Source organism: Mauremys reevesii, linkage group 5, assembly GCF_016161935.1.
Source record: "Mauremys reevesii isolate NIE-2019 linkage group 5, ASM1616193v1, whole genome shotgun sequence".
NCBI classification, from domain to species: domain Eukaryota; kingdom Metazoa; phylum Chordata; order Testudines; family Geoemydidae; genus Mauremys; species Mauremys reevesii.
Genome location: NC_052627.1, coordinates 87,438,944 through 87,456,135, shown reverse-complemented (window position 1 = coordinate 87,456,135; position 17,192 = coordinate 87,438,944). Strand labels below are relative to the sequence as shown.

General features: G+C 43.5%; 1 protein-coding gene across 7 annotated transcripts in view; it reads left to right on the top strand.

Moving 5' to 3' along the window:
• CRACD (capping protein inhibiting regulator of actin dynamics) overlaps nucleotides 1–17,192 on the top strand; it is a 224,358-nt gene that overhangs the window by 149,393 nt on the left and 57,773 nt on the right. For 6 of the 7 annotated variants that reach the window (XM_039539500.1, XM_039539498.1, XM_039539501.1 and 3 more), the window contains one exon: nucleotides 4,624–4,789. In XM_039539500.1, the coding sequence (XP_039395434.1) occupies nucleotides 4,624–4,789 (166 nt within the window). Of the gene's footprint in view, nucleotides 1–4,623; nucleotides 4,790–16,255; nucleotides 16,383–17,192 lie in introns of those variants that run through there. The other variant, XM_039539503.1, reaches the window with a different exon arrangement.

The following is a 17,192-nucleotide window of genomic DNA, read 5'->3' as shown; positions in this document are numbered from 1 at the left end:
CTACCCTGGGAACTTTGGTTGTATGCATATGTCATCATTTTCCTCCTGGGCCTGATCCTACAATTGTTCTCTCAAAACTTTCATTAACTTCATTGAGAGTTAAATATATGCAAGGGATGCAGGGGTGAGCCCATTTAGTGTTGTTCTTCTAAAATGGTGCAAATATTTTGTTCTCTGCTGGGATTATCACACTGAAGCTCCAATATCTGCTCATTTAAAGCAAATGGTCCGTCAGTATCTCTGTAGAAAGCTAAACACATATTTGCTATGTGCTTGGAGACAGCTTATGCACAATTTCATACATTGGGGTATTTTGAATAAAAATATGGTGCATATTAAAAACTACAGTTGTTTGTGATTTCCCAAATGCTGTATGATGATCTTTAAACTACATGTTGATAAGTGGAAGCAATACCTAAAACTGCTTCCTTTAATGAACATGAGTGTTTGAAAACCCTAGACTACAAATATACAAAGATATTTTAATTATAAGTACTGTGATCACAGCTGTTAGTTTAATGAAAAATATGTGTCTTGAATTTATCTCTGGACCCATGTCCAATGTGGGTTTAGACTTGATGTTCCGTTACCAGCCTACAGAGGGGATAGTACAGCAGAAGTGGGCTGAAAATACAAGGGCCCTTTCAAAAAGTCATTGTGACTGTACTGACTTATGCTATACGCTCAGGAGCACTGCCAACTTGTTGCCCTAGGCGTCAGAAGGTCCTGCCCCTGAAATACCGCTGACAACCACGGCGGCCGAAGATCCGGGCACCGCCTCCCAAATGTTAGCGCTCTAGGTCATCGCATAGGTCACCTAATGGGTTGCGCCGGCCCTGTATACTCTGAGTGAACTAGCTGTGCTGTTGGAATGGTATGGACTGAAATCCTTTTTGAAAAAGAAGGGAGAGATCTGTCCCTGTTATAGTAGCAGACATATGGAAACTGTGGCAATCCAGTTCCTTCCACAAGTCTTGTCTCTGGTAGTGCGCAATTTGTTTTGTGCTCTACCAGTCTACAAGAGCCATTTTCATGAATAGTGCCTGTGATGTGTTAAATGTTATATGTATCTTTATGCGCTTGCTAGTTTTGGGATTTCCTGGCGTAATAAGTAAGATAAGGAATGCTTCCTGCAGGAACTAAAGATAATGGAGGTAACTGAGGCAAATCTTCAATTCTGAAATAATCTATGTAACGAGTATTTTGAAGTTTTACCCCCTACTCCTGCCCCCAAAGGGGAAGCTTTATAGACTGGTTTGACCTAGTTTAAGAGGCCTAAGAACACAAAGGACTTGAAATGGTATAAAAATAGTGACCTGAGAGGGGGGAAACTCTGTCCAAGAACTGACAAGCATGAGACTATGACCAACAGAACCCAACCCTTTGGAAGGACCTGAAGTATTTTACCAAAGTCCCCAAGTGAAAGATGGTTGACCACTTTGTAAGCTAGTCATGCATATAAGCTGTTTATTGTTTTTAAGATATGTTTTCTCTTAAATGCTTTTGTTCTGAATAAATAGTACTTTCCTTTATGAAAGTGATTGGTCACTGGATCGCCCTGTCATTGCCCCTGCGGGAATGCAGGAGCTGAACTGAAGTCAGACCTGCTGAGGTAACCACAATGATTTGGAAGGGTCTATAGTAAAGACCCTGGACTGAAGGAAAGGAATCATAGGATTCTGTCATGAGAAAAGTGATGGCTGGAGGCCTGAGACTTAAGTGGGGTGCTCTTGAGGAGCACATGAGGGAATCAGAGGTGCAGCCAACTCAAGGACTGTGACAGTGCCTTTACCAAATGAGGAAAAATCTCAAATGCTTGAAGATCTGGGCCAACTGTAGCCTAATGCAATTGTTCTCAGTCTTTTTTAACCTGAGACCCAAAATCTCCTTGTTGTTTCATGCCAAGATGTTCTTGCAAAGATTGTGAGTTCACATAAATTCTCTGTGTTTCCATTGCCCCATCTGCAAAATGAGAAGAATGATTCCCATCATTATAAATTTCTTTGAGATTTTCAGATGATATGCTGACTGGAGCAGAGTGTTATTTGTTTGGCTTTAATGTTTTGGGCTAATATCTCTACTGCATGCATTATCTGCTTGGCATACTGATTGTTACCTATCAGCTCTGTGTTTTGGGAAACCAGTACCCAGCCTGTCTGGCTCATGAAAGACCTTCCCCCCACCCCAGCCTCTCCTTGAACCAAAGCCGATCAGAAGAAAGACTTACAAAAAGCAAGGAAAAGGCAGTGAAAGAGACACCTAAACCCCTCTGGACAAGGGTGACAGGATTAAAGAAACTCCCCTAACCTCAGTTGCATCAAAGATGGGACAGGGAGGCATCTCCATTAGCATACAGAATGGAGAACAGAGATTCCAAGGCAAGAACTGCACAGAACTCTGGAACTAGAAAAGCAGGGAAGCACTGCATGATGGGGAATCTCTGCTCCAGATGTTAATGAACCCATACCTGCACACACCCAGCTCAGTAGTTATCAGACCAATTCTAGTAATAAATCATTTACTGGTATCCAAAATACTGAAGCTGTCTAATTGCATTGTGAGCTCCCAGCAAGGAACACAGCCCATAGCCAGGAATAATCAGTTCCTATTGTCTTGCCTGAACAAAACAACTTTGGTGTACTCCCTTGAGCCATCAGTTTACCCATAAACAAATCTAGTGTTCTCCCTTGAACCATTGTTCTTTCCCTACAAAAACTCCTACCCATACTCAGGTAAGTGTTCTGATGCCTGGATCCAACATCTGCATCAGTTCCACTGGGACTTCATCTTCTCCTGACTGATCATGCTGGGGGCTCTGCCTGTCTCCAGAACTCTGGAACCTCAGCTACCCCCACTACCACTTGGGAACCCTGATTGATTCAAGCTTCAGGGAGTGGTAAAAACTCCTCTCTCTCCATAAGCACCAACTTCCCCTCTTTCCTGTGGGTGCTCGACCCCGCCTTCCTGCCCTAGCCCCCACCCCCATTCCAACCCCTTCCCCAAACTCTCTGACCCCTCCCTGCCCCTATTCCAACTCCTTCCCCAAATCCCGGCCCTGGCCCCGCCTCCTCCCCTGAGCATGCTGCATTCCCCCTCCTCCCCCTCCCTCCTGGAGCATGCTAACACTGCCAAACAGCTGTTTGGAGGCGGCTGGGCAGGAAGCTCTGGGAGGTAGGCGAAGGAGCAGGAACGTGGCGCGCTCAGGGGAGGAGGAGGAGGTGGGGTGGGGTGGGGGTTGAGGGGAGCTTGGCTGCCAGTGGATGCAGAGTACCCACTAATTTTTCCCCATGGGTGCTCCAGCCCTGGAGCACCCATGGTGTCGGCGTCTCTCTCTCGATGGCCTTCTTCTGACTGGATTGTGTGTGATCAGTTATAGTTTTAAACCCCTTGTTTTTAAATTGTAATTTAGATTATTTAATATTATAACTGTTTTGTTTGTTTGGTTTATTGGTCAGTTGTCCCTACACGTTTCATGCACATCATGCAACAAAAAATTCATTTTTTTTTCTGAGCAGCAGCCTGGGGAGAGAGAGAGAGAGAGAGAGAGGAGAGAGAGAGAGTATGTATGTATGTGTAGAAATTCTGGATGGCTAATGAAAAGTTTGTGACACACAGTGGTGAAAATGATACATCTCAAAAATCAATATTAGAAGAGCAGAAGAGAAAAAAATGCATTCTAAATGAGAGTGCAATCTAAAATTAAATGAAAAAAAATGAAATGAAACTATGATAGTTTCAAAATGTTTGAAATTCCTCCTTTGTTACACCATGCCAACATTTAGCAATAAGCCTTGATTTTTTTATATAGTTATTTATTTTAATTTTTTTGGTGTAGGCTGTGGGGGGGAAAAGGTTTAGCTTCGCAAACTTATTTATTTGTCATCTATGTTCTCTGTGAAAAGTGGTATCCCCTCTCTTTTTGCTTGCCGTTTCCTTCCTTGTGCCTGCCAAATTGTCTTTCTCTGAGTTTTGGGTCTAACTTCAGTTTGTAAACACCTCAGGGTGGAATGCTGGGCCAGATTCTGCTCTCAGTCACTCAGGAGTAAAACCAGAGTAACTCAATTGACTTCACTCTGGATGTACACTGATGTAACTCTGAGAATTTAACTCATTATCTTAGTTTGTCTTCAAAGTGCCTTGTTCACCTATGGCACAATATAAATAATATATACAAAGTTATTTTCAGTTTCTTCCATTCAAACCAGTGCATGTAGCACCTACTGCAGTATGGTAATGAATGCAGAGCTTTCCTTTAGTGACCAGGACAAAAGAAAAGTACTACACAAAATCTAAAAATGAATCTTCTTCTATTGGGTTTTCATTCTGTCTCTTGTAAATGATCCTTTCCCCCCCATCCAAATGTTTGACCGCACTGACACCTCAGCATGAATCTTTAATCCAGAGAGCAGGTGTTTTAATGCTGTTCATTTTGCTTTGTCAATATTGTGCCTTGACAGTGAGTTGCAGCCATGCATTTAAATTCCAAGCACAGGGTTTGCTTAGGCTGGTGATTGCTCTTTGACCTCATTTTTCTTTTGCAAGTGCTAGCTGTTGTGATTTTCTAGCACACACCAAAGTGCAGCCTTGATAAGCTACCATATGTGTTTGTCTTGTGATCTGCAGACAAGAAAAGGGCAGGGAAGTTCCAGCCTTTCAAGAAGTTTTTTGGTAAAAGGAAAAAGAGAGACGCAACATCAGACTGCGAGGAAGCCAAATTGAAACCCAGCCACTCTTTCGGGAATGTATGCAATGGCCTCTCTTCAGATGAAGAAACAAACAATGGTTTGAGGTAAAAACATACATGTATTTGTTAAATGTGTTTGTTTTAAACTGAAGCCATAAGAATCGTTGTAGATGTAATGGATGTTGTTCTTGTTTAAATGAAACAGAATTTCATCGCACTGAATGATAGTAAGTGGTACACTGCATATTAGAGTGTCTGTGTGCCTTTCTAGTCATATTCTTGTACTGTAGAATCTGTGTTTAACTTCTTGCACGTGTCAGTTGTTGGTTCCATGTGTAGCTGTGTAGAAAAAAGAAAGTCCAGGGTTAAACCAAACAAATTCAAGCCTACTTTCATGGATTAGTAAAATTTAAGGACAGACAGACAGACATCAAATCACCAGCACAATGGGTACCCTAGTTAGTACCTGAACTGACTGGGCATGGAGACTCTGCTGTACTCTCTTTCCCCTCGAGGTGGTACCTCCAGGTCAGGAATGAAGCTTACGGGTGGGAAGTGTGGGGGAAGCTTGCCGCATTGCTGTGCGTGACCTGCCTGTTCTGTTGATAGAGCTGCAGTCTTTAGGGTTCTCAACCCAGCAACTTTTTTTAGTTATAAATTCAAAAATATGGAAAAAAGTTATTAATATAAAATCCAATGGCAATGTGTCAGAAGCCGCTTTGCGTTCATGTGTAGTAGACGTGATGGAGAGGAGAAAAAATAATGAAATTACCAAAGAAGCTGCACAAAGTGCCAGGCTCATGCCAGGGACAGATGTGTCAAAAGTAGAGGCAAAGGCACGTGCAGAAATGATAGCAGGGTCAGTAGAGTCTACGTTCTCTGCTAGCCCAGAACCATATGTACCTGTGCTCATTTCTGGTCAAAACCTATCACCATGGGGTGCTATTTTCTCATACCTTCTGTTTGCAAGATGGGGAATATAAATGTGCTTTGTGGAAAGTGTTCATGCACAGGTGATATGCTATTTTTGTCTTTTAGCATTTTCCTGAGAGTGTTCATTGGCGAGCATAGTGATTGTCTGGTTTCACCCACATAGTTGTGGTTGAGGCATTTAATATATTGGATGAGGTACACCACATGTTGTGATAGGCATGCATAGGACCCATGGATCTTGAAAGGTGTGTTGTGGGGGATGTTGCTCATTGTAGCAGTACAGATGTGTCTGCAGGTTTTGCATTTGTTGTTCTGGCAGGGTCTGGTACCACTTTGAGTTTTGACGTCCTGGTCTGTGAAGAGCTTGGTTCTGATGATGAGCCTGGAAAGGTTGGGGGGTTGTTTGAAGGCCAGAAGAGGGGGTTCAGGAAAGATTTCTTTCAGGATGGGGTCTCCATTAATATGGTTGTAGGTGTTTGATGATAGGTTCCAGTGTGGGTAGTAGGTGACAGCTAGGGGTGTGTGGTTGGAGGGGGTTTATTTCTATACTGAAGCAGGTTCTGTCAAGGTATTTGGATGGCCTGTTCCATTATGTGACCTACTTATCTGGTAGAATGTCCTTGTTTGGTGAAGGTAGTTCTGAATGTGTTATATCTTGTACTTTTTCCTCTGAAGATATTATGTGGAATTTGAGTGCTTGGGTGTAGGTAAATATTTCTTGGGGTGGTTGGGTCTCTTGTATATAGTTGTCTGTTGGATTCCACTGTTGAAGTCGATGTTAGTGTGGCAGTGTTCCAGAGAGAGTTTAATGGACAGGTGGTGGTGGTTTAAGTTTTGTGGAAATCTATGAGGGAGTGTGTCATTTGTCCAGAGGGTGAAAATACCATTGATGTGTCTCAGGCATATCATTCATTTTATGGTGCGTTTGTCCAGAAATTCTTCTTCAAGGTGGCCCATGAAAAGGTTGGCATATTGAAGAGTCATCCTAGGACCCATGGCTGTTCCCATGGTTTGGACAAAGTGTTTGTTGTTAAATGTAAAATTGTTATGGGTGAGGATGAAATGGATGAGTTTGGCAATGTGTTTGGAGTGGATATCTGAAGGTTGTCCATTGTCTTGTAAATATTTGAGGCAGGCATTTATGCCGTCATTGTGAGGGATGTTGGTGTATAGGGAAGTGACATCCATAGTGGAAAGAATGGTGTTCTGAGAGAGGTTGTTACTGTTGCAAAGTTTTTGGAGGAAGTCAGTTGCCTCCTGGAGGAAGCTGGCTCTTTGTATGGTGAGTGGTTTGAGGATAGTTTCTGCGAGACCTGATATTTCTTCAGTAAGAGTGCTGTGGTCAGATATGATGGTTTGCCTGTGTTCCCTTGTTTATCTTGGGAAGCATGCAGAAGGACTGTGGATTTTTGTGGGATGAGTTTGTAGAGTTCCTCTTGGAGTTATTTGGGGAAGGATTTGATGGTATCCTTAAATTCCTGCATAAATTGTGGTGTGGGGACTTCTTTGAGTTCTTTATAATAGCTCATCTCAATTGATTAGACTCTGCCTGTTGGTATGCATACTTCCACCTTTTCATGTTCTCTGTATGTATAATATGTCTGTGTTGTGTGTGTTCTCTATATGTGAGCAGAAGTGAGCTTTAGCTCACGAAAGCTCATGCTGAAATAAATTTGTTAGTCTCTAAGGTGCCACAAGTACTCCTGTTTTTTTTGCGGATACAGACTAACACGGCTGCTACTCTGAAACTTATAATAGGTGGTGTCACAGAGTTGTCAGTTGACCTCATTAACATAGTCACCACGGTTGAGGACTACAGTGGTGCCCTCCCCTCCCCCCTTTGTCTGCTGATTTGATCGCTATATGGTGGTTAGATTTCAGGGACTGTATAGCTGCCCTCTTGGCAGTAGAGAGATTGTGGTGAGTGTGATGTTTGTTAAGGATTTCACAGCCAGTTTTTTTCCTGAAGCAATCAATGGAATGATCGAGTGTGGTTTCATCCACTCTGTTAAATTAAAAAACTACAGTATTAAAATAGATTGCAAAATTAAAATCAGAGAGGGTCAGCAAATGGGAAGGGGCCTGATTCTGATCTTACTTGCGACAGTTTTTGCCTGTGTAAGTCCTGTGCCATCAGTGGACTTGTGTCAGATCTATGCTGACAGAAATGCAGTGGAAAAAATCAGGCTTAACATTCCAACAGACAGATTCATTGTACAAATCTGGGTTTTTATCACTGTTGTATTGCTGCTATTAAATTGTATTGCTAGTTAAATGTATATCTTTATACATACTGTGCCTGTTGTAAGGTATGTACTCTAAACCAGTGGCTCTCAATCTTTCCAGACTACTATAACCCTTTCAAGAGTATGATTTGTCTTGTGTACCCCCAAGTTTCACCTCACTTAAAAACTTAAAAAATCAGACATAAAAATACAAAAGTATCAGAGCACACTATTACTGAAAAATTGCTTACTTTCTCATTGTTACCACATAATTATAAAATAAATCAGCTGGAATAGGAATATTATACTTACATGTCAGTGTATAGTATACAGAGCAGTATAAACAAATCATTGTCTATGAATATGGCTGTCAAGCACTTTAAAAAATTAATTGCGATTAATTGCACTGTTAAACAATAGTAGAATTCCATTTATTTAAATATTTTTGGACGTTTTCTAGATTTACAAATATATTTTAATTACAACACAAAATACAAAATGTACAGTGCTCACTTTATATTTTATTACAAATATTTGCACTGCAAAAAAAAAAAGAAATAGTATTTTTAATTCCTCCATTACAAGTACTGTAGTGCTATCTCTTTATCATGAAAGTTGAACTTACAAATGTAGAATTATGTACAAAAAAACTGCATTCAAAATAAAACAATGTAAAACTTAGAGCCTACAAGTCCACTCAGTCCTACTTCTTGTTCAGTCAAACAAGATTGTTTACATTTGCAGGAGATAATACTGCCCACTTCTTGTTTACAGTGTCACCTGAAAGTAAGAACAGGCATTCGAATGGCACTGTCGTAGCCGGTGTCGCATGATATTTACATGCTAGATGTGCTAAAGATTCATATGTCCCTTCATGCTTCAACCACCATTCCAGAGGATATGCATCCATGCTGTTGACAAGTTCTGTTTGATAACAACTCAAACAGTGCAGACCAATGCATGTTCATTCTCATCATCTGAGTCAGATGCCACCAGCAGAAGATTGATTTTCTTTTTTGATGATTCAGGTTCTGTAGTTCCATAAGAATGGCCATACTGGGTCAGAACAAAGGTCCATCTAGCCCAGTATCCTATCTTCTGACAATGGCCAATGCCAGGTGCCCCAGAAGGAATTAACAGAAAAGATAATCATCAAGTGATCCATTCCCTGTCGCCCATTCCCAACTTCTGGCAAATAGAGGGTAGGGACTCCATCCCTGTCCATCCTGGCTAATAGCCAATGAGGGACCAATCCTCCATGAATTTATCTAGTTCTTTTTTGAACCCTGTTATAGTCTTGGCCTTCACAACATCCTGGTAAGGTGTTCCACAGGTTGACTGTGCGTTGTGTGAAAACCATACTTCATTTTCTTTGTTTTAAACCTGGCTCACTTTCACCCCTGGCTAAGATTCAAATCCATGATCCAAAACACTCACCAAGGTTTTGGTGCTAGGTTAGATCCAAAACCACAAGTAACCTATTTTTAGTCCCAGTTTGGATGTGGTCCAATATGACAGAAATCAGACCAAATTAGTTAATCCTACACAATCTGTGCTAGTTTGGGCCAAAATCTCAGAAGAATAATTTGAGATTTCTGTGCTTCCAAATTCTAGTCCTGCTCTACTTTCAGCTCAAATTCCAAACCCTGATGTAAGCCTAGTAGAGATGCATGCATTGTCTCTTCTTCCTGGCTACTTGTGAATCATTTTCATAAACTCAAAGCTCTCATACTTTCATTGTTTAATTCCCCAATTAAAAAAATAAACACAAATTATAATTTGTAAAAACTCACATTTGTTACAATAGGAAAAAAATGAAGGAAACTTATTTTTCATTTCTCTTATCAGGAGTTTCTTATACATCATTCACGTGGACATTCATACTCCACTCATAAAATTCAGACAGTCTTAAATTTATAGCACTGGCAAAACATGAAAATAGCTGCATTTAGCACAGTCATAATGAATGACTACTATTTAACTATGTCTGTTTTTCAGATATTTTTAGTATCATCAATTAAAAAAAACATTTTGCATAAGTTTGTTTTCCCAGATATTTCATAGATTGCCTTCACATGGCCAAAAAAAAAAAAAAAAACCTTTATCATCAGAACTTTGTGAAGCTTTTGGGATAATATTTGAATGTGCAATGTAATAGTAATCTAATATGCAAATTAGATACAATTAACTTAGGTTTGAACAGAGACTGGGAATGGTTGGGTCATTACACTAATTGAATATATTTCCCTGTGTTAAGTTCTCCTCACACCTTCTATGGGTCATCTCAATTATCACTTTAAAGGTTTTTTTTCTCCTGCTGATGAGAGCTCATCTCAATTGATTGGCCTCTTCCAGTTGGTATGCGTACTTCCACCTTTTCATGTTCTCTGTATGTATAAATATCTTCTGTCTGTGGGCTTGGCTACACTTACAAGTTGCAGCGCTGGTGGAGGCTTTCCAGCGCTGCAATTAACACCCCGTCCACACTTGCAGGGCACAACCAGCGCTGCAACTCCCTGGTTGCAGCGCTGGCTGAAAACCCATCCGGGTTGGGGTATAAGGAGTGCAGCGCTGGTGACACCAGCGCTGCTCAGCAGGTGTGGACACTCACCAGCGCTTTACCTGTCCTCCAGGGAATAAGGAGCTATCCCAGAATTCCTGTTCAGCCACTCTGCACATCAGTTTGCACTCTACTGCTCTTGCCTCAGGTGACCCGCCCTTTAAATGCCCCGGGAAATTTAAAAATCTCCTTCCTGTTTGCTGCAGCCAGGTGTGGAGTGCAATCAGTTAATCAGTTACAGGTTACAGGTAACCATGCCTCCACGCGGCAAACGAGCCCCAGCATGGAGCACAGGTGAATTGCAGGACCTCATCAGTGTTTGGGGTGAGGCGTCTGTTCAGGCACAGCTGCGCTCCGGCCGTAGGAATTACGATATCTTTGAGCAGATAGCAAGGGACATGCTGGATAGGGACCATCAACGTGACGCACTACAATGCAGGGTGATAGTTAAAGAGCTGCGGAGTGCCTATTTCAAAGCCCGCGAGGGTAATCGCAGATCCGGATCCGCCCCCACGACCTGCCGTTTTACTTGGAGATGGACAACATACTTGGGGTGACCCCACTGCCAATCCCAGGGTAACGATGGACACTTCTGAGCAGGCTGGGGACAGGAGGAGGAGGAGGCTGCGGGGGAGAGGAAACCGCGAGTGAAGCTCCTGGGATGGGGAAGAAACCGCAGATTCCTGGAGGCATGCAGCCAGGAGCTCTTCTCAAGCAAGCAGGAACTTACCAAATCGCAGCAACCAGCACTTGAATAAGGACAAGCAGAGCAGCGGGGTCACAGTAAGCGGCTTTTATTTTCTGGGTGGAAATGTTTCTGGAGAGGAAGGGGGGTTATGGATGCATGCATGGCAGCGTCTAGATGTGGAATAGCCCGTTGATGTGGTCTATCACGTCGCGGTAATCTGCTTCAGTTATCTCAGCAAAAGCTTCATCCAGAGCGTGGGCAATATGCCTGCGCAGGTTTATAGGCAGAGCCACTGTGTCCCTTGTCCCAGTGACGGTGACGCGTCCGCGCCACTCTTCGGCCAGGGGGGGGGGGACCATTTCTGAACACAGGCACGCCGCATAGGGTCCCGGGCGGAATCCACATTGCTCTAAAAGAGCCCCCCGCTGTTCCCTAGTGACTCGCAGTAGGGAAACATCTTCCAGGATTAAGTCCTGTGAAAAATGTTGGGAGACTCTTTAGTGAAGAGATAGGGAGATAAGATCACCCCTGCATCTGCATCTTCACTCAACCCCTCTAGCACTCCAGATTACCCGAAGCAACCAGCTCCCTCTCACTCAAGCCCCTCTTCTCCCTATATAAGTAAACACTCCTCACTCACCATTTCGTGGCTTCTGTTGTGTTTTCCTTTTGGGATAAAGAATGCAAGTGAGAACTTGCAAGTGAGAACTCCCTCAGTGTAACAATTCATGTCTGGAGATAGTGGATACAATGCTGCCCGTGTTAAATGTTGTCATTTCTGTGTGTACAGTGACCTTGACTGGACTGCCCAGATGTTCAACATCACAGAGGCTTCAAAATTTGAGAAAAAATCCCCGAAAGACCAAAGAGGACATTCTGAAAACTGTTCTTCAGCACTCTGCTACAGAGAGAAAAGAATTGAAGGAGTGGCGAGAGAAAGAAAGCAGGACCCGCAAGAGAAATGCAGTGGCCAAGAGGAAAAGCACGGAGCGGCTGCTAAGCATCCTGGAGCGCCAAGCAGAGTCTATAGAGTCACTCGTTGCCATGCAAGCAGAGCACTACCGTGCTACTCCCCCACCACCCCCGTCCTTTGTGCCTTGTGCCCCAATGTCAGCTCCAACCACCTTTCCCCAGCATCCAGGCTCTTACCACCACCAGCTGCCTCCAACACCTGTACGTTCCCCAACCAGCCCTGATACCTACCACCACCCTTACCCTCTGCATTCAACCCCATCACCATGCAGTATATGAACCCTGAAGTGCAGGATTCATTAAACAGCAATCCAGACATGGCATATGCAAACTTGTGACTGTACAGTTCACCAACCCACACCCTTGCCCTCTTGTGTTAATGAAATGTTGTGTGTCTGTCTGTCTGTCAAGGAAGTTTTTTTCTTTTCAATAAAACAATTCTTGGCTTTGAAAACAGTCTTTATTATAGCAGATAGTGAAAGATACCTTAGCCCAGTAAAGAAAGAGGCACTGCAAATGATATTATTATTATGGATAATAGAATAACAGTGTAAGCAGTGCAATTCACTCCCATGCAAGGCAGCAAACATTACTGTTGGCTTTCAGCCTCAAATTCTTCCCTCAAGGCATCCCTAATCCTTGAAGCCCTGTGCTGGGCCTCTCTATTAGCCCTGCTCTCTGGCTGTGCATATTCAGCCTCCAGGACTTGAACCTCGGTGGTCCATGCCTCACTGAATGTTTCACCCTTCCCTTCACAAATATTATGGAGGGTACAGCAAGCGCTTATAACCGCGGGGATGCTGCTTTCCCCCAAGTCTAGCTTCCCATACAAACATCTCCAGCGAGCCTTTAAATGCCCAAAAGCACACTCCACAGTCATTCTGCACCGGCTCAGCCTGTAGTTGAACCGGTCCTTGCTCCTGTCAAGCTTCCCTGTATAGGGTTTCATGAGCCAAGGCAGTAACGGGTATGCGGGGTCTCCAAGGATCACAGTGGGCATTTCGACATCCCCTACTGTGATCTTCCTGTCTGGGAAAAAAGTCCCTGCCTGCATCTTCCTGAACAGGCCACTGTTCCGAAAGATGCGTGCATCATGCACCTTTCCAGGCCAGCCTGTGTAAATGTCAATGAAACGCCCGCGGTGATCCACAAGCGCCTGGAGAACCATAGAGAAATACCCCTTACGATTAACGTACTCTGATGCCAGGTGGGGGGGGCCAGAATAGGAATATGCGTCCCATCTATCGCCCCTCCACAGTTAGGGAAACCCATTTGTGCAAAGCCATCCACAATGTCCTGCACGCTCCCCAGAGTCACGGTCTTTCTTAGCAGGATGCGATTAATTGCCTTGCAAACCTGCATCAAAACGATTCCCACGGTTGACTTTCCCACACCAAACTGGTTCCCGACCGACCGGTAGCTGTCTGGATTTGCCATCTTCCAGATTGCAATAGCCACCCGCTTTTCCACCGTCAGGGCAGCTCTCAATCTTGTGTCCTTGCGCCGCAGAGTGGGGGCGAGCTCAGCACACAGTCCCATGAAAGTGGCTTTTCTCATACGAAAGTTCTGCAGCCACTGCTCGTCATCCCAGACTTCCATGACGATGTGATCCCACCACTCAGTGCTTGTTTCCCGAGCCCAAAAGCGGCGTTCAACGGTGCTGAGCATTTCCGTGAATGCCGCAAGCACTGTAGTGTCACACGCGGCAGACAAATCCATATTGATATCATCGTCGGACTCCTCACTGTCACTTTGGAGCTGAAGGAATAGCTCGACTGCCAAACGTGTTGTGCTGGTGACACTCATCAGCAGAGTCCTCAGCAGATCGGGCTCCATTTGCCACAGAAATCGCGATTCACAGAGAGTAACAGAAAGACACTCACAATGGCGCCAAACGCTGCCGGAATGAATGCTGGGATGTGAAGCGATGCACCACGGGGCGCTGGCAAACAGGAAGCGGAATGACCCGCACACTTCCTTCCCCTTCCCACAATACTCAGCGCCAAAACGGCGCCAAAACGGGACGAGGTGTTCTGTGGGATAGCTGCCCACAATGCACCTCTCAATACAGCGCTGGAAAGTGCTGCAAGTGTGGCCACACTGCAGCGCTGGTAGCTGTCAGTGTGGCCACACTCCAGCGCTGGCCCTTACACAGCTGCATGAGCAGCGCTGTAACTCCCAGCGCTGCAACTTGTAAGTGTAGCCAAGCCCTGTGTGTTCCATTCTATGCGTCCGAAGAAGTGAGCTGTAGCCCACAAAAGCTTATGCTGAAATAAATATATTAGTTTCTAAGGTGCCACAAGTACTCATGTTCTTTTTGTGGATACAGACTAACACGGCTGCTACTCTGAAACCTATTTGAATGTTGATACAACACAAAACTCAGGTGATATGTACAAGTGTAGACCTTGATTTTAGTGAGGCTGGTTGGATTTTCTGGTTTGGGTGACAACTTTATGAAACTTGGGTTTGAGGATGGGTTGGGGTTTTTTGTTGTTGTTTTTTTTCTTCTTCAGAGTTTCAACTGGAAGGCAGGAAATATTCTTCAGTTTTAGCACTTTTTAGCTTTCACAGAACTTTTTTAAAACCTGTATTGGGGAGGGGGAGAGAGAAACTTTAAAATATAAAAAATAAAAACTTCTCAGGTGTCTGATGTTCAGTGTAAAAACCTAGACAAATAGCTTTGCTTTGGGATTTTGGGTTCATTCAAACATAATATTCCAAACAAAACGCAGGTGCGAACTCCCACAAAGCAAAACCCTTGCAACAAACCCTTGCAGACCAAAAGAACTGAGTTCGCTATTCAGCCTAATCACTAATCCTGGTCCCTATAAAAACAGTTAATAAACAAATAATTTGTACTGGTGACCAGTCAGGCAAAATCATATTCTCCTGCTGCTTGGGGAGTGCAATGTCTGAGAAGACTGGTCTGTATTTCCCTGCTGTGCCTTGTAGTGCTAGAGACAGTGTTTCTACCTGCCCTTCCATTTCTTCAGCATTATACAGTATCCTAAGTAATTTATGCTGTCATCATTATTATGAAATAGGATTTAGAACATTCCCATGAAAATTAAAACAAAGACTCTCAGCTGGTGAAATTGGCATAGTTTCTGAACTGTGGATTAATAGAGGAATTCTGTAACAGGCAGCAGCCCAAACATTGGGCAGGATTCTTTGATGCACCAGCAGAGAAATCCCCTTTCACCAGGGAACTCCCAGTGGGCACAAAGACTTAGCTGCATCCTGCATCAGCACCTTGCCCTCCTCACGTGAAGGAGGCATATTAGGAGGGTGAAAGGGATATGCAAGGGCAGGCTGGGGGTCAGAAAGGACACAGCAGAGCAGAGCTGTGTCTGATTCTCTACTGCCATGGGGTTACTGAGGGACCTTATTCAGTGGTATAAATTAGAGCAGCTCCTCAACGGCTCTAACTGACACTGAGGCTGGGCACTGCAAGATTAGGGAGGTACAGCCATCTCCTTAATGGCTTTCCCTGTCCCGCGTACTGAGTGGCATTCAGCTACAAGAGAAAATCTATCCCGTATGGTTTGCAATATCTTGACAGAGACAGAGATCTCTTTATGTTACTAAGCTCAGCATTTGCATTGTTCTCTCATTCACAAAACACCTTCCACAGGCCATCTGTCCTTCTTATTTATATTCTCCCATTATTTAACAAACCTAGTTTAGTGGCAGTCCTACACAGGCTTTATTCTCAGATACATGCACTATAGCTTTTTACCACTTACTATCCCCAAATTACATCTAATGCTCTCAGTCTGGTACTTTTAACAGCAAATACTTGATTCCAAGAGGTGGCTCATTCTGTAGCACCATAGCCTGTCTGTCTGTCTGTCTCTGCCTCTGATCCTGCCCTCTCCTGTAATGGATTCTGCCATTTCCCCCACCCGTCCCCATACACCAGGTGCTGCCTTTCCAGTCATTCTCAAAGCCTCCCTTTCGCATCTTCTCCTCTTCTAATATTGGATCTACCTGATATTTCTCTTCTTACACCAAGGTGCTGGGCTCTACTAGACCTAGTTGAAATGTTCCACATTTCACATTTTTGACCAAAAAAAGTTAAATTTGATTTTGATGAAAATTTGCATTGAAAATGTTGGGGTTTGGAGGGTTGTTGACCTGCTGTATGATCTGCCATTCACCTGATACCCCTTTCTGTGTCCCTTATGCAGGCAGAATTCCAATTAACACCAAATAAGAGCTTTGCCTGAGCAAGGACTGAAGGAATTCATCCAAAATGAAAGAAATACCAACTTAGATATTGCAAAGTAATCCACTGACATCAGTAGGTCTCTACAGGTATAAGGACTTGTCCATGCAGATTGCTTTGCAGGGTTAGCGTCTCTGGGATTAGTTCTGCCCTCAGATACACAGGCGCATACTAGGTTTGAAGGCAGTGGCAGATGCATCCATGGAACTGAGAGCAGAACTGGGCCCTAAGTTTACATTATTAAATGTGATTGCTTCAAATAACATAGTAAACATTTCCCCTCTGCCTGTTCAGCTTGCATGGACACATTTATGGGTCTGTGAGCGCAATGAAATAACATGTTATCAAAACACTTTTCTGACCAGCAGCTATTGCAATGTGTGTAATATTCCCTATTTGACCATAATTTAGAACTAAAGCTCAAATACCTGCACTGCATAAGATGATGGGGAAAAGGCTATAAAGGTGTAACTAGTCTTTCTTAATATATTTGTGTTGTACGCTTCAACTGATCGTCTTTCCCTTTTGGGATTGATCAGGCCACATACGTCATTCAGCAAATGTCACAGCCCAACCTGGACACGGTGTCTCAAAAATGTAGAAATAATACAGAAAAATCAGTTTCCTGTTTTTGTTTGTTTGTTTGTTTTTGTTTTTTTTAACGATTGTAACAAATGTAGGGTTGTGTTTTTTCCTCCTAACTGTCAGTTACATTTATTTTCTCTAAATGTGGGTACTGAAGAGCTAAACTTTAAGTTCATTAGTGCTTCTGAAAATGATGCAATAAATAGCTCAGGGGCTCCCCAGCCACTGCTGAGGGGCAGACTTCTTAAGAGAGGTGATCACAGCACAGACATTTGTCCTGTAACTGGCCCATTAGTTTTAAGGGCTTAAGTGAG